General features: G+C 44.1%; 1 protein-coding gene across 1 annotated transcript in view; it reads left to right on the top strand.

Annotated features, from left to right (window-relative positions):
• Positions 1-17,012, top strand: part of LOC129851057 (MAP kinase-activated protein kinase 3-like) — a 46,777-nt gene extending 29,765 nt beyond the window's left edge. The window contains exons 8-10 of the mRNA XM_055917240.1: positions 12,975-13,060; positions 13,158-13,238; positions 15,041-17,012. Of these exons, the coding sequence (XP_055773215.1) occupies positions 12,975-13,060; positions 13,158-13,238; positions 15,041-15,196 (323 nt within the window). The 3' untranslated portion in view covers positions 15,197-17,012. The remainder of the gene's footprint in view (positions 1-12,974; positions 13,061-13,157; positions 13,239-15,040) is intronic.
• The last annotated feature ends 4,339 nt before the right edge of the window (positions 17,013-21,351 follow it).

Genomic DNA, 21,351 nt, shown 5'->3' with positions numbered 1-21,351 from the left:
TTACTCTAGAAAACATAAGCAAACTTCTAAATAGTCAGTTTCACAGCACAACACTCATCCAAAAGCACACACAAACATACACAAGGCACAAAAACACAGAATAGCAGCTCTTAAATTCCAGGGATAATCTGACTGAATCTCTGAAGTCTGATGGTAGGGCATCCTACTCATGTCATACCGCTCAGGAAGGAGACGCGTTCTGTCTCCTAGAGATGAACGTACTTTGGTGCAAGAAGTGCAAATCAATCCCAGAACAACAGAAAAGGACCTTGTGAAGATGCTAGAGGAAACAGGTACAAAAGTATCTATATCCACGGTAAAATGAGTCCTATATCGACATAACCTGAAAGGCCGCTCAGCAAGGAAGAAGCCACTGCTCCAAACAGCCATAAAAAAGCCAGACTACAGTTTGCAACTGCACATGGGGACAAAGATGGTACTTTTTGGAGAAATGTTCTCTGGTCTGATTAAACAAAAATAGAACTGTTTGGCCATAATGACCATCGTTATGTTTGGAGGAAAAAGGGGGAGTCTTGCAAACCGAAGAACACCATTCCAACCGTGAAGCACGGGGGTGGCAGCATCATGTTGTTGGGGTGCTTTGCTGCAGGAGGGACTGGTGCACTTCACAAAATAGATGGCATGATGAGGGAAGAAAATTACGTGGATATATTGAAGCAACATCTCAAGACATCAGTCAGGAAGTTAAAGCTTGGTCGCAAATGGATCTTCCAAATGGACAATGACCCCAAGCACGCTTCCAAAATTTAGGCAAAATGGCTTAAGAACAAAAAAGTCAAGGTATTGGAGTGGCCATCACAAAGCCCTGACCTCAATCCTGTAGAACATTTGTGGGCAGAACTGAAAAGGCGTGTGCGAGCAAGGCCTTCAAACCTGACTCAGTACACCAGCGCTGTCTGGAGGAATGGGCCAGAATTCACCCAACATTTGTGGGAAGCTTGTGGAAGGCTACCCAAAATGTTTGACCCAAGTTAAACAATTTAAAGGCAATGCTACCAAATACTAATTGAGTGTTTGTAAACTTCTGACCCACTGGGAATGTGATGAAAGAAATTAAAAGCTGAAATAAATCATTCTCTCTACTATTATTCTGACATTTCACATCCTTAAAATAAAGTGGTGATCCTAACTGACCTAAGACAGGGAATTTTTACTCGGTTTAAATGTCAGGAATTGTGAAAAACTTAGTTTAAATGTATTTGGCTAAGGTGTATGTAAACTTCCAACTTCAACGGTATATGTGATGATATGTATAGACATTATGGACAGTATGTTGATAAAATATTTAGTATATCTGTAGAATATAATAGTATATATACAGAAATGGTTGAGTAGGATGGCATTGACTAGAATACACTATATACATATGAAATTAGTAAAACAGTGTGTAGACATTATTAAAGTGGTCAGTGTTACATTATTAAAGTGACCAGGGATTCCATGTCTATGTACATAGGGAAGCAGCCTCTAAGGTGCAGGGTTGAGTAACTGGGTGGTAGCTGGCTAGTGACAGTGACTAAGTTCCGGGCAGGGTACTGGGTGTAGGCTGGCTAGTGATGGTTATTTAACAGTCTGATGGTCTTGAGATAGAAGCTGTTTTTTAGTTTCTCGGTCCGAGCTTTGGCTGTGTTTACATCAGATCAGCTTTGACCATCAGATCAGCTCTTTTGGCCATAATTGGAATTGGACTGCCTGTGTAAACGGAGCCTTAGACTTTGCCAACAGTAGGCCTAGACCTTGATATACTTTTTTACATGTACCTTAAAACCAGGAAAGCAGATAATGTGGGCAATGTTTGTTTATTATAGCCTTGCAGTCTAACTTTTTTGGTATTTTGTACCAGTTTCCATCTCTGTACAAAGGCATGGTCTTCAAGCTAATAATACTAATAACTGATTGGACTTAAATGGCTCTTTTCTAGACACCCAAAGCTCTTAACAGTGTAAGGGGAAACTAACCACTCTAACCCCACTTATAAACTCTTGCAGTAAGTGTCATGGGATCTCAAATCAAATCAAATTTGATTTATCACATACACGTGTTTAGCAGATGATATTGCGGGTTTTGCGAAATGCTTGTGCTTCTAGTTCTGACAGTGCAGTAATATCTAACAAGTAATATCTAACAGTTTCACAACATATACCAAAAATACACGTAAATCTAAGTATAGGGAGTAATAGTACCAGATCAATGTGGAGCTATATACAGGTTGTACCAGTACCAGATCAATGTGGAGCTATATACAGGGAGTATCAGTACCAGATCAATGTGGAGCTATATACAGGCAGTACCAGTACCAGATCAATGTGGAGCTATATACAGGGAGTACCAGTACTAGATCAATGTAGAGCTATATACAGGGAGTATCAGTACCAGATCAATGTGGAGCTATATAAAGGGAGTACCAGTACCAGATCAATGTGGAGCTATATACAGGGAGTACCAGTACCAGATCAATGTGGAGCTATATACAGGGAGTACCAGTACCAGATCAATGTGGAGCTATATACAGGGAGTACCAGTACCAGATCAATGTGGAGCTATATACAGGTTGTACCACTACTAGATCAATGTGGAGCTATATACAGAGAGTACCAGATCAATGTGGAGCTATATACAGATAGTACCAGTACCAGATCAATGTGGAGCTATATACAGGGAGTACCAGTACCAGATCAATGTGGAGCTATATACAGGGAGTACCAGTACCAGATCAATGTGGAGCTATATACAGGGAGTACCAATACCAGATCAATGTGGAGCTATATACAGGTTGAACCAGTACCAGATCAATGTGGAGCTATATAAAGGTTGTACCAGTATTAGATCAATGTGGAGCTATATACAGGGAGTACCAGTACCAGATCAATGTGGAGCTATATACAGGGAGTACCAGTACCAGATCAATGTGGAGCTATATACAAGGAGTACCAGTACCAGATCAATGTGGAGCTATATACAGGTTGAACCAGTACCAGATCAATGTGGAGCTATATACAGGTTGAACCAGTACCAGATCAATGTGAAGCTATATACAGGGAGTACCAGTACCATATCAATGATGGAGCTATATACAGGGAGTACCAGTACCAGATCAATGTGGAGCTATATACAGGTTGAACCAGTACCAGATCAATGTGGAGCTATATACAGGGAGTACCAGTACCAGATCAATGTGGAGCTATATACAGGGAGTACCAGTACCAGATCAATGTGGAGCTATATACAAGGAGTACCAGTACCAGATCAATGTGGAGCTATATACAAGGAGTACCAGTACCAGATCAATGTGGAGCTATATACAGGTTGAACCAGTACCAGATCAATGTGGAGCTATATACAGGGAGTACCAGTACCAGATCAATGTGGAGTTATATACAGGGAGTACCAGTACCAGATCAATGTGGAGCTATATACAGGGAGTACCAGTACCAGATCAATGTGGAGCTATATACAGGAAGTACCAGTACCAGATCAATGTGGCGCTATATACAGGGAGTACCAGTACCAGATCAATGTGGAGCTATATACAGGGAGTACCAGTACCAGATCAATGTGGAGCTATATACAGGGAGTACCAGTACCAGATCAATGTGGAGTTATATACAGGGAGTACCAGTACCAGATCAATGTGGAGCTATATACAGGGAGTACCAGTACCAGATCAATGTGGAGCTATATACAGAGAGTACGAGTACTAGATCAATGTGGAGCTATATACAGGGAGTACCAGTACTAGATCAATGTGGAGCTATATACAGGGAGTACCAGTACTAGATCAATGTGGAGCTATATACAGGGAGTACCAGTACTAGATCAATGTGGAGCTATATACAGGGAGTACCAGTACTAGATCAATGTGGAGCTATATACAGGGAATACCAGTACTAGATCAATGTGGAGCTATATACAGGGAGTACCAGTACTAGATCAATGTGGAGCTATATACAGGGAGTACCAGTACCAGATCAATGTGGAGCTATATACAGGTTGTACCAGTACCAGATCAATGTGGAGCTATATACAGGGAGTACCAGTACCAGATCAATGTGGAGCTATATACAGGGAGTACCAGTACCCGATCAATGTGGAGCTATATACAGGTTGTACGAGTACTATATCAATGTGGAGCTATATACAGGTTGTACCAGTACCAGATCAATGTGGAGCTATTTACAGGTTGTACCAGTACCAGATCAATATGGAGCTATATACAGGTTGTACCAGTACCATATCAATGATGGAGCTATATACAGGGAGTATCAGTACCAGATCAATGTGGAGCTATATTCAGGGAGTACCAGTACCAGATCAATGTGGAGCTATATACAGGGAGTACCAGTACCAGATCATTGTGGAGCTATATACAGGGAGTACCAGTACCAGATCAATGATGGAGCTATATACAGGTTGTACCACTACTAGATCAATGTGGAGCTATATACAGGGAGTACCAGATCAATGTGGAGCTATATACAGATAGTACCAGTACCAGATCAATGTGGAGCTATATACAGGGAGTACCAGTACCAGATCAATGTGGAGCTATATACAGGGAGTACCAGTACCAGATCAATGTGGAGCTATATACAGGTTGAACCAGTACCAGATCAATGTGGAGCTAAATACAGGGAGTACCAATACCAGATCAATGTGGAGCTATATACAGGTTGAACCAGTACCAGATCAATGTGGAGCTATATACAGGGAGTACCAGTACCAGATCAATGTGGAGGTATATACAGGGAGTACCAATACCAGATCAATGTGGAGCTATATACAGGTTGAACCAGTACCAGATCAATGTGAAGCTATATAAAGGTTGTACCAGTACCAGATCAATGTGGAGCTATATACAGGGAGTACCAGTACCAGATCAATGTGGAGCTATATACAGGGAGTACCAGTACTAGATCAATGTGGAGCTATATACAAGGAGTACCAGTACCAGATCAATGTGGAGCTATATACAGGTTGAACCAGTACCAGATCAATGTGGAGCTATATACAGGGAGTACCAGTACCAGATCAATGTGGAGTTATATACAGGGAGTACCAGTACCAGATCAATGTGGAGCTATATACAGGGAGTACCAGTACCAGATCAATGTGGAGCTATATACAGGAAGTACCAGTACCAGATCAATGTGGCGCTATATACAGGGAGTACCAGTACCAGATCAATGTGGAGCTATATACAGGGAGTACCAGTACCAGATCAATGTGGAGCTATATACAGGTTGTACCAGTACCAGATCAATGTGGAGCTATATACAGGGAGTACCAGTACCAGATCAATGTGGAGCTATATACAGGGAGTACCAGTACCCGATCAATGTGGAGCTATATACAGGGAGTACCAGTACCAGATCAATGTGGAGCTATATACAGGTTGTACCAGTACCAGATCAATGTGGAGCTATATACAGGGAGTACCAGTACCAGATCAATGTGGAGCTATATACAGGGAGTACCAGTACCCGATCAATGTGGAGCTATATACAGGTTGTACGAGTACTATATCAATGTGGAGCTATATACAGGTTGTACCAGTACCAGATCAATGTGGAGCTATTTACAGGTTGTACCAGTACCAGATCAATATGGAGCTATATACAGGTTGTTCCAGTACCATATCAATGATGGAGCTATATACAGGGAGTATCAGTACCAGATCAATGTGGAGCTATATACAGATAGTACCAGTACCAGATCAATGTGGAGCTATATACAGGGAGTACCAGTACCAGATCAATGTGGAGCTATATACAGGGAGTACCAGTACCAGATCAATGTGGAGCTATATACAGGTTGAACCAGTACCAGATCAATGTGGAGCTATATACAGGGAGTACCAATACCAGATCAATGTGGAGCTATATACAGGTTGAACCAGTACCAGATCAATGTGGAGCTATATACAGGGAGTACCAGTACCAGATCAATGTGGAGGTATATACAGGGAGTACCAATACCAGATCAATGTGGAGCTATATACAGGTTGAACCAGTACCAGATCAATGTGAAGCTATATAAAGGTTGTACCAGTACCAGATCAATGTGGAGCTATATACAGGGAGTACCAGTACCAGATCAATGTGGAGCTATATACAGGGAGTACCAATACCAGATCAATGTGGAGTTATATACAGGGAGTACCAGTACCAGATCAATGTGGAGCTATATACAGGGAGTACCAGTGCCAGATCAATGTGGAGCTATATACAGGGAGTACCAGTACTAGATCAATGTGGAGCTATATACAGGGAGTACCAGTACTAGATCAATGTGGAGCTATATACAGGGAGTACCAGTACTAGATTAATGTGGAGCTATATACAGGGAGTACCAGTACTAGATCAATGTGGAGCTATATACAGGGAGTACCAGTACTAGATCAATGTGGAGTTATATACAGAGAGTACCAGTACCAGATCAATGTGGAGCTATATACAGGGAGCACCAGTACCAGATCAATGTGGAGCTATATACAGGGAGTACCAGTACCAGATCAATGTGGAGCTATATACAGGGAGTACCAGTACCCGATCAATGTGGAGCTATAAACAGGTTGTATCAGTACTATATCAATGTGGAGCTATATACAGGTTGTACCAGTACCAGATCAATGTGGAGCTATATACAGGTTGTACCAGTACCAGATCAATATGGAGCTATATACAGGTTGTACCAGTACCATATCAATGATGGAGCTATATACAGGGAGTATCAGTACCAGATCAATGTGGAGCTATATACAGGGAGTACCAGTACCAGATCAATTTGGAGCTATATACAGGGAGTACCAGTACCAGATCATTGTGGAGCTATATACAGGGAGTACCAGTACCAGATCAATGTGGAGCTATATACAGGGAGTACCAGTACCAGATCAATGTGGAGCTATATACAGGGAGTACCAGTACCAGATCAATGACGGAGCTATATACAAGGAGTACCAGTACCAGATCAATGTGGAACTATATACAGGTTGTACCAGTACCAGATCAATGTGGAGCTATATACAGGGAGTACCAGTACCATATCAATGTAGAGCTATATACAGGTTGTACCAGTACCAGATCAATGTGGAGCTATATACAGGGAGTACCAGTACCATATCAATGATGGAGCTATATACAGGGAGTACCAGTACCAGATCAATGACGGAGCTATATACAGGGAGTACCAGTACCAGATCAATGTGGAACTATATACAGGTTGTACCAGTACCAGATCAATGTGGAGCTATATACAGGGAGTACCAGTACCAGATCAATGATGGAGCTATATACAGGGAGTACCAGTACCATATCAATGTGGAGCTATATACAGGGAGTACCAGTACCAGATCAATGTGGAGTTATATACAGGGAGTACCAGTACCAGATCAATGTGGAGCTATATTTAGGGAGTACCAGTACCAGATTAATGTGGAGCTATATACAGGGAGTACCAGTACCAGATCAATGTGGAGCTATATACAGGGAGTACCAGTACCAGATCAACGTGGAGCTATATACAGGGAGTACCAGTACCAGATCAATGTGGAGCTATATACAGGTTGTACCAGTACTAGATCAATGTGGAGCTATATACAGGGAGTACCAGATCAATGATGGAGCTATATACAGGGAGTACCAGTACCATATCAATGATGGAGCTGTATACAGGGTGTACCAGTACCAGATCAATGATGGAGCTATATACAGGGAGTACCAGTACCAGATCAATGTGGAACTATATACAGGGAGTACCAGTACCAGATCAATGTGGAGCTATATACTGTGAGTACCAGTACCAGATCAATGTGGAGCTATATACAGGGAGTACCAGTACCAGATCAATGTGGAGCTATATACAGGGAGTACCAGTACCAGATCAATGATGGAGCTGTATACAGGGAGTACCAGTACCAGATCAATGTGGAGCTATATACAGGTTTTACCAGTACCAGATCAATGTGGAGCTATATACAGGGAGTACCAGTAACAGATCAATGTGGAGCTATATACAGGGAGTACCAGTACCAGATCAATGTAGAGCTATATACAGAGAGTACGAGTACTAGATCAATGTGGAGCTATATACAGGGAGTACCAGTACCAGATCAATGATGGAGCTATATACAGAGAGTACCAGTAATAGATCAATGTGGAGCTATATACAGGTTGTACCAGTACTAGATCAATGTGGAGCTATATACAGGGAGTACCAGTACTAGATCAATGTGGAGCTATATACAGGTTGTACCAGTACCAGATCAATGATGGAGCTATATACAGGGAGTACCAGATCAATGATGGAGCTATATACAGGGAGTACCAGTACCAGATCAATGATGGAGCTATTAACAGGGAGTACCAGTACCAGATCAATGTGGAGCGATATACAGGGAGTACCAGTACCAGATCAATGTGGAGCGATATACAGGGAGTACCAGTACCAGATCAATGTGGAGCTATATACAGGGAGTACCAGTACCAGATCAATGTGGAGCTATATACAGCGAGTACCAGTACCAGATCAATGTGGAGCTATATACAGGGAGTACCAGTACCAGATCAATGTGGAGCTATATACAGGGAGTACCAGTACCAGATCAATGTGTAGCTATATACAGGTTTTACCAGTACCAGATCAATGTGGAGCTATATACAGGGAGTACCAGTACCAGATCAATGTGGAGCTATATACAGGGAGTACCAGTACCAGATCAATGTAGAGCTATATACAGAGAGTACGAGTACTAGATCAATGTGGAGCTATATATACAGGGAGTACCAGTACCAGATCAATGATGGAGCTATATACAGAGAGTACCAGTAATAGATCGATGTGGAGCTATATACAGGTTGTACCAGTACTAGATCAATGTGGAGCTATATACAGGGAGTACCAGTACTAGATCAATGTGGAGCTATATACAGGTTGTACCAGTACCAGATCAATGATGGAGCTATATACAGGGAGTACCAGATCAATGATGGAGCTATATACAGGGAGTACCAGTACCAGATCAATGATGGAGCTATATACAGGGAGTACCAGTACCAGATCAATGTGGAGCTATATACAGGGAGTACCAGTACCAGATCAATGTGGAGCGATATACAGGGAGTACCAGTACCAGATCAATGTGGAGCTATATACAGGGAGTACCAGTACCAGATCAATGTGGAGCTATATACAGGGAGTACCAGTACCAGATCAATGTGGAGCTATATACAGGGAGTACCAGTACCAGATCAATGTGGAGCTATATACAGGGAGTACCAGTACCAGATCAATGTGGAGCTATATACAGGTTTTACCAGTACCAGATCAATGTGGAGCTATATACAGGGAGTACCAGTACCAGATCAATGTGGAGCTATATACAGGGAGTACCAGTACCAGATCAATGTAGAGCTATATACAGAGAGTACGAGTACTAGATCAATGTGGAGCTATATACAGGGAGTACCAGTACCAGATCAATGATGGAGCTATATACAGAGAGTACCAGTAATAGATCAATGTGGAGCTATATACAGGTTGTACCAGTACTAGATCAATGTGGAGCTATATACAGGGAGTACCAGTACTAGATCAATGTGGAGCTATATACAGGTTGTACCAGTACTAGATCAATGATGGAGCTATATACAGGGAGTACCAGATCAATGATGGAGCTATATACAGGGAGTACCAGTACCAGATCAATGATGGAGCTATATACAGGGAGTACCAGTACCAGATCAATGTGGAGCGATATACAGGGAGTACCAGTACCAGATCAATTTGGAGCGATATACAGGGAGTACCAGTACCAGATCAATGTGGAGCTATATACAGGGAGTACCAGTACCAGATCAATGTGGAGCTATATACAGGGAGTACCAGTACCAGATCATTGTGGAGCCAAATACAGGTTGTACCAGTACCAGATCAATGTGGAGCTATATACAGGTTGTACCAGTATTAGATCAATGTGGAGCTATATACAGGGAGTACCAGTACCAGATCAATGTGGAGCTATATACAGGGAGTACCAGTACCAGGTCAATGTGGAGCTATATACAGGTTGTACCAGTACCAGATCAATGTGGAGCTATATACAGGGAGTACCAGTACCAGATCAATGATGGAGCTATATACAGGGAGTACCAGTACCAGATCAATGATGGAGCTATATACAGGGAGTACCAGATCAAGGATGGAGCTATATACAGGGAGTACCAGTACCATATCAATGATGGAGCTATATACAGGGAGTACCAGTACCAGATCAATGATGGAGCTATATACAGGGAGTACCAGTACCAGATCAATGTGGAACTATATACAGGGAGTACCAGTACCAGATCAATGTGGAGCTATATACAGGTTGTACCAGTACCAGATCAATGTGGAGCTATATACAGGGAGTATCAGTACCAGATCAATGTGGAGCTATATACAGGTTGTACCAGTACCAGATCAATGTGGAGCTATATACAGGGAGTACCAGATCAATGTGGAGCTATATACAGATTGTACCAGTACCAGATCAATGTGGAGCTGTATACAGGGTGTACCAGTACCAGATCAATGTGGAGCGATATACAGGGAGTACCAGTACCAGATCAATGTGGAGCTATATACAGGGAGTACCAGTACCAGATCAATGTGGAGCTATATACAGGGAGTACCAGATCAATGTGGAGCTATATACAGGTTGTACCAGTACCAGATCAATGTGGAGCTATATACAGGGAGTACCAGTACCAGATCAATGTGGAGCTGTATACAGGTTGTACCAGTACCAGAACAATGTGGAGCTATATACATGGAGTACCAGTACCAGATCAATGTGGAGCTATATACAGGGAGTACCAGTACCATATCAATGTACAGAGGTACGAGGAATTTGAGGTAGATATGTACATGAAGGCAGGGTAAAGTGACTAGGCATCAGGATAGATAATAATGAGGTAGATATGTACAATTAGGCAGGGTAAAGTGACTAGGCATCAGGATAGATAATAATGAGTTAGATATGTACATGAAGGCAGGGTAAAGTGACTAGGCATCAGGATAGATAATTATGAGGTACATATGTACATGAAGGCAGGGTAAAGTGACTAGGCATCAGGATAGATAATAATGAGGTAGATATGTACATGAAGGCAGGGTAAAGTGACTAGGCATCAGGATAGATAATAATGAGGTAGATATGTACATGAAGGCGGGGTAAAGTGACTAGGCATCAGGATAGATAATAATGAGGTAGATATGTACATGAAGGCAGGGTAAAGTGACTAGGCATCAGGATAGACAATAATAAGAGTAAAATAAAGAACAGAGTAGCAGCAGGAAATTATTCTCGTAAAAGTGTGCGTGCGTGCGTTAGTGCGTACATGTAGTGTAAGTGAATGTGTGTGGGTTTTGTGTGGGAGTGTAAATGTAGTGTGTGAGTGTGTATATGGTGTGTATAAACATCATCACACTCCCTCATCTGATTGGTCGAGTAGGCGGGTCTCCTGACTTTGTGGCTGTGGTAACTAGTGACGACCACTCGAGGAGGCAGACTCAATGCAACAGGACTGTTTTGAGAATACTGGTACTGTATGTTCAAATATTCATCCACCCAGGACTCATCCGTCCACACTGAGGAATATACATTGTCAGTCACAGACTTCATTAGAAAATGTGTTGATGATGTTGTACCCATAATAGCAATACGGACATACCCCAACCAAAAACCCTGGATGAACCTCAATGACTCGGTGGCGGGCGACGCTTACAAGGCAAGCAGGTACGAGCTCCGCAAATCCATTAGGGATGCAAAAGACAATACAGACTCAAACTTAAATTGATGTTTGACAACTCAGACTCGCGTCGCATGTGACAAGGACTACAGACAATCACGAACTACAAAGGCAAATCCAGCTGTGTGGTGCCCACCCTCCCAGACGAGCTTAACACATTCTATGCTCGCTTCGAGTCAGACAATACCGAGCTGTCCAGGAAGAATCTTGCTGCTCTGGAAGACCAGGTGCTTTCGCTCTACGAGGCTGACGTGAGAACTCTCAAAAGAGTGAATACTCACAAAGCCGCCAGCCCGTATGGGATCCCTGGCCACGTCCTCAGAGTGTGTGCTGACCAGCTGGCAGGCATCTTCTCTGACATTTTCAACCTGTCCCTGTCCCAAGCTGTAGTCCCCACCCGCTTCAAGGAGAACACCATCATCACAGGGCCCAAGAAAAACAAGGTGACATGACCAAAGGACTATCACCCCATCGCACTCACCCCGGTCATCATGAAGGGCTTTGAGAACCTGGTCATGGCCCACATCAAGGGGAGCATGCCAGGAACACTGGACTCAGTCCAATTTGCCTACCGCTCCAACAGATCAACAGAAGATGCCATTTCCATCGCTATTGACACGTCCGTAACACATCTGGACAAGACAGACACCTATATGAGAACGCTGTTCATTGACTACAGTTAAGCATTCAACACTATTGTTCCCTCCAAACTCAGAGCCCTGGGTCTGGACACCGCCCTCTGCAACTGGATCCTGCACTTCCTGACGGGCAGACCACAGGCTGTGAGGACTGACAATAACACCTCCTCCACACTGACTGTTAACTCAGGGCCCCCCCCCCCCCCCAGGGGTGTGTCCTCAGCTCTCTGCTGTACTCCCTGTTCAGCCACGACTGCGTGGCTTTGCATGACACCAACTCCATCAACAAGTTTGCTGACGAAACCACAGTTGTTCGCCTGATAACCAACAACGACTAGTCAGCCTATAGGGAGAAGGTAAATGAACTGGCATTGTGGTGCCAGGACAACAACCTCTCCCGCAATGTCAGCAAAACAAAGGAGTTGATTGTTGACTTGATTGTTGACGCATAGGTAAGCATGCGCAAATGTGTGCCTTTCATTGAATGTTGACCTCTTTCCTCTTATTGCTTTTCCTTTTTCAGCCAAACAGTTGATCAATCAGCTGCTAAAGACAGACCCCAACGAGAGAATGACCATCACACAGTTTACGAACCACCCCTGGATCAATGTGAGTGCGTGCACGCTTGTGTGTGAAAGCGTGCATCAGTTAATGTATGTCAGTCTGTAACCTCATGCCTGATGATGTCTGTGTTCTGTCATTGCAGCAGTCCATGGTTGTTCCCTCCACACCGCTCCACACCACACGGGTCCTGACTGAGGACAGAGAGATGTGGGATGACGTGAAGGTCAGAATCAGACCAGCACTGACACCTTCTGGCCATCCAGGGACTTACATCTCTTCCCAGGATCAGCAGAATCAAATCAAATCAAATTGTATTTGTCACATGTGCCGAAATAACAACAGGTGTAGGCCTTACCGTGAAATGCGTACAAGCCCTTAACCAACTATGCAGTTCAAGAAATAGAGTTAAGAAAATATTTACTAAACTAAAGTAAAAAAAAATATTAAAAAAAAAAAATAACAATAACGAGGCTATATACAGGGCTTCCGGTACCGAGTCAATGTGCTGGGGTACAGGTTAGTCAAGGTAATTTGTGCATGTAGGTAGGGGTAAAGTGACTATGCATAGATAATGAACAGCGAGTAGCAACAGTGTAAAAACAAAAGGGGGGGTCAATGTAAATAGTCCTGGTGGCCGGAGTCTTATGGCTTGGGGGTAGAAGCTGTTAAGGAACCTTTTGGACCTAGACTTGGTGCTCCGGTACTGCTTGCCGTGCGGTAGCAGAGAGTTGGTTGACTGGAGTCTGTAGTGTCATGGCTGTAGTGCCACGACACTAAAGCCCCGTCAATGTGAATGGGGGCGTGTTCGGCCCTCCTTTTCTATAGTCCACAATCAGGTCCTTTGTCTTGTTGAGGTAGAGGTTGTTGCATCGACAAATTTTCTTGTTTGCTTATGGCCTTATACAGCTCATTGAGTGCGGTCTTAGTGCCAGTATCGGTTTGTGGTGGTAAATAGACTGCCACGAAAAGTATAGATGAAAACTCTCTCGGTAGATAGTGTTGTCTACAGCTTATCATGAGGTACTCTACCTCAGGCGAGCAATATCTCGAGACTTCCTTAAAATTAGACGTTATTTACAAATAGACACACACCCCCACCCCTCATCTTACCAGACGTAGCTGTTCTTTCCTGGCGATGCACGGAAAACCCAGCCAGCTGTATATTATCTATGTCGTCGTTCAGCCAAGACTCTGTGAAACAAGATATTACAGTTTTTAATGTCCTGTTGGTACGATAGTCTCAAAATGGAGATCATCCAGTTTACTCTCCAGTGATTGCCTGTAGAACGGATGGTAGAGGTGGGGTTACCCACTCGCAGACTAATTCTCTCAAGGCACCACAATCGCCACCCCCTGTATTTCCGTCTTTTCTCACACGAATGGCGGGGATTGGACCTAGTCTCAGAGAAGCAGTATATCCTTTGCGTCAGACTCATTAAAGAAAAAATCTTAGTCCAGTTCGAGGTGAGTAATCACTGTTCTGATATCCAGAAGCTCTCTTTGGTCATAAGAGACGGTAGAGGCAACATTAAGTACAAAATAAGTTACAAACAATGTGAAAAAAACACAAAATAGCACAGTTGGTTAGGAGCCCATAAAACGGCAGCCATCCCCTTCCGGCGCCATTGAGTTTACATCCAGACAACATTTTAAATATGGTTGATATTATGAACATTACACATGGTTTTCCCATGTAGATATCTCAAAATATGAGTGGAATTTCATTCCTTTTGTGGAATTCATGTGAAATGGAATTGCTCCCAAACTTTGGAGATGACCCTGGAGTGGTTGACCTTCCACAAGTGGAGGCAGACATCACAGTCTGGTTTGAGGCCATGTTTATTAACAGAGGGCTTATTCCCTCCTCTTTATTATGCTGCATATTCAGAGCAGAGCTTTATCTTCTGCCTATCTACCATCTCCTATTTATCTATCATGAAATGCAACCTCCCTGACTCTGAATCTTGTTATTTCTCTTTCTTCTCTATTTCCCTCTCATAACTCCTTACGCTCTGTGTACTATAGGATGAGATGACCAGTGCTCTCGCCACCATGCGTGTGGATTACGACCAGGTGAAGATCAAAGACCTGGACACTTCCAGCAACCCTCTGCTCAACAAGAGGCGCAAGAAGGCTGCTGCCGGGGGCAAATTGGGAGGCACCGTCTGTAACAGCCAGTGAGAGACTGACATGGGAGGGAAACCACACCCGGAACAGCAGAAAAAGGGGAAGGGAAGCCCAGAGGAAGGAGGGTAGATACAGCTGAGAGGGAAAAGGTTGTGGGAGGTCTGGGCAGGAATGTGTAGAAGAGACTTAGCATGAGGAATGTGTTCATACAGCAGTGGGGGAAGAGTAATGCCTAGAGGAGGGAGGGGTACTGCTAGGGAACAGCAGGGAAATGGGATTTGAAGCTTCTCAGCAATCAGTCGAACTGAAGGACACATGAAGTGATGACAAAGTCTGCATCTCTTATCAGCAGGCCTTCATACTGTAGGCCTTCCATAATTTTAATTTGATTGTGTTTTTGTGTATGTGTGTGTTAATTTGAAAGGTTGTTCAGGATCTGCTATATATAATTTAATGTATGTTTGTTGTGTGTTTTTGTGTGTGTTGGTAAGGGAGAACGGGGTTGGTTGTCTCACGGGTTGGTTGTCACAGTGCTAATTACTCCCAATCTAAATGGCAATGTGTAATTTGTAAGGTAAAAATGTGTGAATTATTTGAAGGAATTCATCCAGCTGGTCAATTCATGTCAGCATGACAAAACTTTGAGGTGAGGGGAATTTATGTTTTTTGTAGGTGGAAGTAAAATGTATATATATATTGGTATTTTCTTTGTAAATTGTTTAATTGTGGGAGTATCCATGAACAATTATGTTTGTTGAAAAGAGGAAAGGGAGAACTATATTTCAAACATATTTCTGAGTTCCAAGGTCAAGCCATGTGGTAGCCAGCATCTTAGTTAGCTTTGGGGAGCAGGTTAGGGATGGTTGTCACTTGGAATGTGGGGTTGGTTGTCACTACCAACTCCATTATAATACATCCCAAGCTCTTTTGTGCTTGTGCTATAAAGAGCTCATTTAGTTTCCTCTCCCTCACAAACATATTTTTTCTGCAACACGCACATGTGTGCAAACACACGCATACACACAAATTTACTCAAAATGCCATATTTTATTCTCACGGCATAAAATGCTGAATTTTGTTAAGAATATCGTTTGATCAAAGAAAGGCTATTTCTATATTGCTTAATTTCCTGTTACAAAAGGCATAAGCTACCAGCAAACAGGCACTGTCCCACCGGTCACACACGGGCTGAATCAACATTGTTTCCACATCATTTAGTGCGACAGGTAGCCTAGTGGTTAAAGCTTAGGGCCTGTAACCGAAAGGTTGCTGGATCAAATCCCTGAGCCGACAAGGTAAAAAGCTGTCGTTCTGCTCCTGAGCAAGGCAGTTAACCTACTGTTCCCCGGTAGACCGTCATTGTAAATAAGAATTTGTTCTTAACTGACTTTCCTAGTTAAATAAAGGTAAATATCCATTCAATGAAATGATGTTGAATAGATGCTGAAGTGATGTCTGTGCCCAGTGGGGTGTGACATCCAATCCCACGAGTGTGTTTGATGGATTATAACTCCATGTTGGAATAATTAATGAGGATAGAAAACAGTCTTCATTTCAAGCCAAGACCTTGGTCTTTCTCCTAATATTGAAAAGAGTTTATAAGATCTACAGGTGCTGAGAAATACACACAAGAGTAAAAGCCAACCCCGGTCTCCCCTAATGATGAAGAGCTGTGCTGGATTGCCTATCCATTTCAGGTTCTTTCTCTTTCCCATGCACAATAGAGGAGCACATATCACAGATCATACACCTAAAAACATGGGTGCATGGTGGAAATGATGATGAAGTAGCTAGACAGACCAACCATTGACTGTCAGTGTTACAATGTCTTTTTTGGTCCTTTTTTCAGCGATTAAAACAAACTTTGGAACATTTTTGTCCTGTCAATTGCTTATGGCCTAAAATAGAGTCATGGCAGTCTCACTCACACACAGAATTGGCTCACAGGCATCAAAGTCAACACAGGCAACTCACATCATTTGACAAGATTCCTCAAAAGGGTCTTCGTCCCAACTAACTGGATGTCATTACTTAAAAGTTAGATGCTGGCTGGTAATTATAGTTTAAAACAGGTACCTTTGTAGGCTTGCTTGTACACATTACTACAATAACAAACTGTTTTTAGTAAGGTCCTTCATGCAGTCCAGGGTAGTCTCTGGATAATATAACCCCGATAGATACTGTAGCACAGCAGTCACTGTCATGGTTGTGAGATCAGGGCAACCTTAGGGATGGATCAACATGTACAGTACAGAATGGGTACCTGGAGGAAAATGGGGGACGGTCATGGTTTTTCAATTTCAGTCAAGGGAGGGTTTACTATTTTTTAAATCTAGTCCAGGAGAGGGTCATATCATTTGTAATTGATAAAATGTCCAAATTTCTCATTGTTTTAGAATGATTTGCTCTTAAGGCTATATATCGATGTGTGCCCGATGCCACCCCTCATCTCTGATTCTCCGCTGGGCGCGCAATATCAAGTGTGCCTATAAGCTATTTAGTGTGGTCTCAGTCAAATTATCCATAGCCTATAGGCTATAAAGTGCATGAGAAGCACAGAGCAAAGTTATATTTCTAAGTTAGCTGCTGGGATCAGTGGAGGCTCCTCAGAGAAGGAAGGGGAGTACAATCCTCCTCAGTGAATTTCCTAAAAATAAAAATAGTGAAACATAAAAAAAGTGATATGAAGGTTTGGCTTGGAAAGGTTTTTTCGCCTGGTCACAGACAGCTAATGTGTTTCGCACTGAAGTCCACAAGTGAAGGGAAAAGGTGAGAAAGGGGGAGAGCACGTAGAAGCGAGAAAAGTGATCATGCTGTTTGTATGTGACTGCTATGAAAGTGAACTGTGTTTGTGTGTGATTAGGGGTGTATCCATTCCGCAGGTTCTGATAAAAAACATTTCTTAAACGGAAGAAAACAGAACGAAACGCGGATAAACATACCTGGAAATTGTCCAATAGAAACTCTTGTTTGCAATTAACTGTTGGACTAATGATTACACCCTAGATCAGCTAGATATAGGTAAGAGTGTGCAAGGCAGTATTGAATGTGTCACTGTCACCTTGATTACTAAAAATTAACTCAACCTGTACACCTACGTTGTAAACTATCAATCATAGGCTAGCTTGTAGCAACCTCATGATGAGTATAGGGAAAATTAGAATTAGTAGCCTAAATGACCGCCACACTGACCGCCACTGGCTGGGATGGTGTAAATAAAACTAAGCTGAATGACCCACTGCAATTGATATTCTAACCTTGAGCCCCAGCCTGCTTTGCTCATGCTGATCATAAAACGTTTTTGTGTGCTGCCTAACCAATGGCTGTGCTGTGTAGACCTACAGTGGCAGTTCAGGAGGAGAGTCAAAGGCTTCTTCCAAATGTTTTGTTGTTGATTAGGCCTAGTCCAAATGCCCTGTTTTGCGGGTGGACTAGCCTATAGCCTATGTACTGTTCATTTTGAGAAGGAGAGCGTGTAGATGAGAAGGAGGACCGGAGGTCAACTTTGATAGTGTAATACCACTATAATTGATTTGATTAAAAACAATATGTTTCTTGCACATGATGTAGGCCTATTTATCAGAGTTATTGACCTCACAAATATCTAGATTGAAGTAATTTACATTGTGGTGCTGAAACTTGAAGGAGCAGCAGTAGCACAATCAGAAATGGACAGCTCATGTTGCTGAAAGTAGGCAAATTCAAATAGGTATTATTCATTTCAAAAGTCTTCGTTTTAATTAGACTTTACTAACATCAAGAGGGCTTTGTGTTGGAGCCTATTTATTCCTATTGAAGAAAAGTTAGGCCTAACTGTTTGACGGAAGAAATTAGGCTAATATATCCATAGATTTAACAGTCAATTCCTCCACCCACCATGCACTCTTTAAATAGCCAACCTCCTTGCCAGTGAAGGGCTGTTAAGCTAAAACCAAGACTGTTTGTCACGCCCTGACCATAGAGAGTCCTCGGTTCTCTATGGTGTTTAGGTCAGAGCATGACTGGGGGGGTTATCTAGTTTATAGATTTCTAGGTTGGTGGTTTGTGTGGTTCCCAATTAGAGGCAGCTGGTAATCATTGCCTCTCATTGGGGATCATATTTAGGTAGGCTTTTACCCCACCTGCATTTGTAGGATATTGTTTGTGTTAGTGTGTTTGAGCTCTATGTCGTCACGGTCTTTGTAAGTTTTGTTATTTTGTTTCTAGTTTCACTTTGTATTTAAAGATGTGGAACTCAATTCACGCTGCTCCTTGGTCCGCTCATTTCCAAAATCAAGACTGAGTATCCCACCAACAAAGGACCAAGCACCGTGAAAATGAGGTAAGGAAGTTTTGGACTTGGGAGGACATGAGAGGACACGAGACCCTTCCTTGGCGGGAGTCGCCAAGGAGCATGGAAGGACAGCGACGACACCGGGGACCACGGCCAAAGAAACCCCAAGATGCCAGAGCCTGTTTGGGAGTCGGAGGAGGAATTTGATGAAAGATTCTGGAGAGAGGTGGTAGCGATGAGAATGCTGGCGTGCTGAAGAGTGTGACACCAGTCCGATGAAATCTGCACCGGTTTCACGCATCTGGCCTCCAGTGCGCCTTCCCAGTCCGGTACGTCCTGTGTCAGCTTCCCGCACTTGCCCTGAAGTGCGTGTCACCAGTCCGGTGCCACCTGTGCCGGATCCACGCATCAGGCCTCTAGTGCGCCTCCCCAGTTCGGTACGTCCTGTGCCTGCTCCTCGCACTTACCCTGAAGTGCGTGTAAACAGTCCGGTGCCATCTGTACCGGCTCCACGCACTAGGCCTCCAGTGCGCATTCACAGTCCAGAGCTTCCGGCGACGGTTCACAGTCCGGAACCTCCCGGCAACGGTCCACAGTCCAGAACCTCCCGCGACGGTCAACGGTCCGGAACCTCCAGCGACGGTCAATGGTCCGGAACCTCCAGCGACAGTCAACGGTCCGGAGCTTCCAGGCACGGCGTCCAGTCCCGCTCCATGGCAGGAGCTTTCCTCTGCGCCGGTGTCCAGTCCAGGCACGGCGTCCAGTCCCGCTCCAAGGCCGGAGCCTTCCTCTGCGCCGGTGCCCAGTCCAGGCACAGCGTCCAGTCCCGCTCCATGGCAAGAGCCTTCCTCTGTGCCGATGTCCAGTCCAGGCACGGCGTCCAGTCCCGCTCCAAGGCCGGAGCCTTCCTCTGCGCCGGTGCCCAGTCCAGGCACAGCGTCCAGTCCCGCTCCATGGCAGGAGCCTTCCTCTGCGCCGGTGCCCAGTCCAGGCACGGCGTCCAGGCACGGCGTCCAGTCCCGCTCCATGGCAGGAGCTTTCCTCTGCGCCGGTGCCCAGTCCAGGCACGGCGTCCAGTCCGGCTCCATGGCAGGAGCCTTCCTCTGCGCCGATGTCCAGTCCAGGCACGGCGTCCAGTCCCGCTCCAAGGCCGGAGCCTTCCTCTGCGCCGGTGCCCAGTCCAGGCGTCCAGTCCAGGCGTCCAGTCCCGCTCCAAGGCCGGAGCCTTCCTCTGCGTCAGGGCCCAGTCCGGGCACGGCGTCCAGTCCAGCTCCAAGGCCGGAGCCTTCCTCTGCACCGATGCGCAGTCCAGGCATGGCGGCCAACTCAGCTCCATGGCTGGGGTCCTCCTCTGCGCCGATGCCCAGTCCGGGCACGGGTCCTACCCGGCTCCATGGCCGGACCCGTGGTCTGGGCGGGGGCAAAGACCCGCACCAGAGCCGACACCGACACTAGTCACCCCCCTACCCTCCCCATTTGGATTCAGGGTTTGCGGCCGGAGTCCCGATCTTTGTCCCCATGTGCAGATCAAACCGTAGTCTGGCTTTTTTATGGCGGTTTTGGAGCAGTGGCTTCTGCCTTGCTGAGTGGCCTTTCAGGTTATGTCGATATAGGACTTGTTTTACTGTGGATATAGATACTTTTGTACCTGTTTCCTCCAGCATCTTCACAGGGGCATTTTCTGTTGTCCTATAATATCAAGCGAAGAGGCACTGAATTTGAAGGTAGGCCTTGAAATTCATCCACAGGTACACATCCAATTGACTCAAATTATGTCAATCAGCCTATCAGAAGCTTCTAAAGCCATTACATAATTTTCTGGAATTTTCCAAGCTGTTTAAAGGCACAGTCAACTTAGTGTATGTAAACTTCTGACCCACTGGAATTGTGATACAGTAAATTATAATTGCATTAATCTGTCTGTTAACAATTGTTG

Source organism: Salvelinus fontinalis, chromosome 3, assembly GCF_029448725.1.
Source record: "Salvelinus fontinalis isolate EN_2023a chromosome 3, ASM2944872v1, whole genome shotgun sequence".
NCBI lineage: Eukaryota > Metazoa > Chordata > Actinopteri > Salmoniformes > Salmonidae > Salvelinus > Salvelinus fontinalis.
Note: the sequence above shows the minus strand (reverse complement) of the source record. Positions and strands in the feature narration are given on the sequence as shown.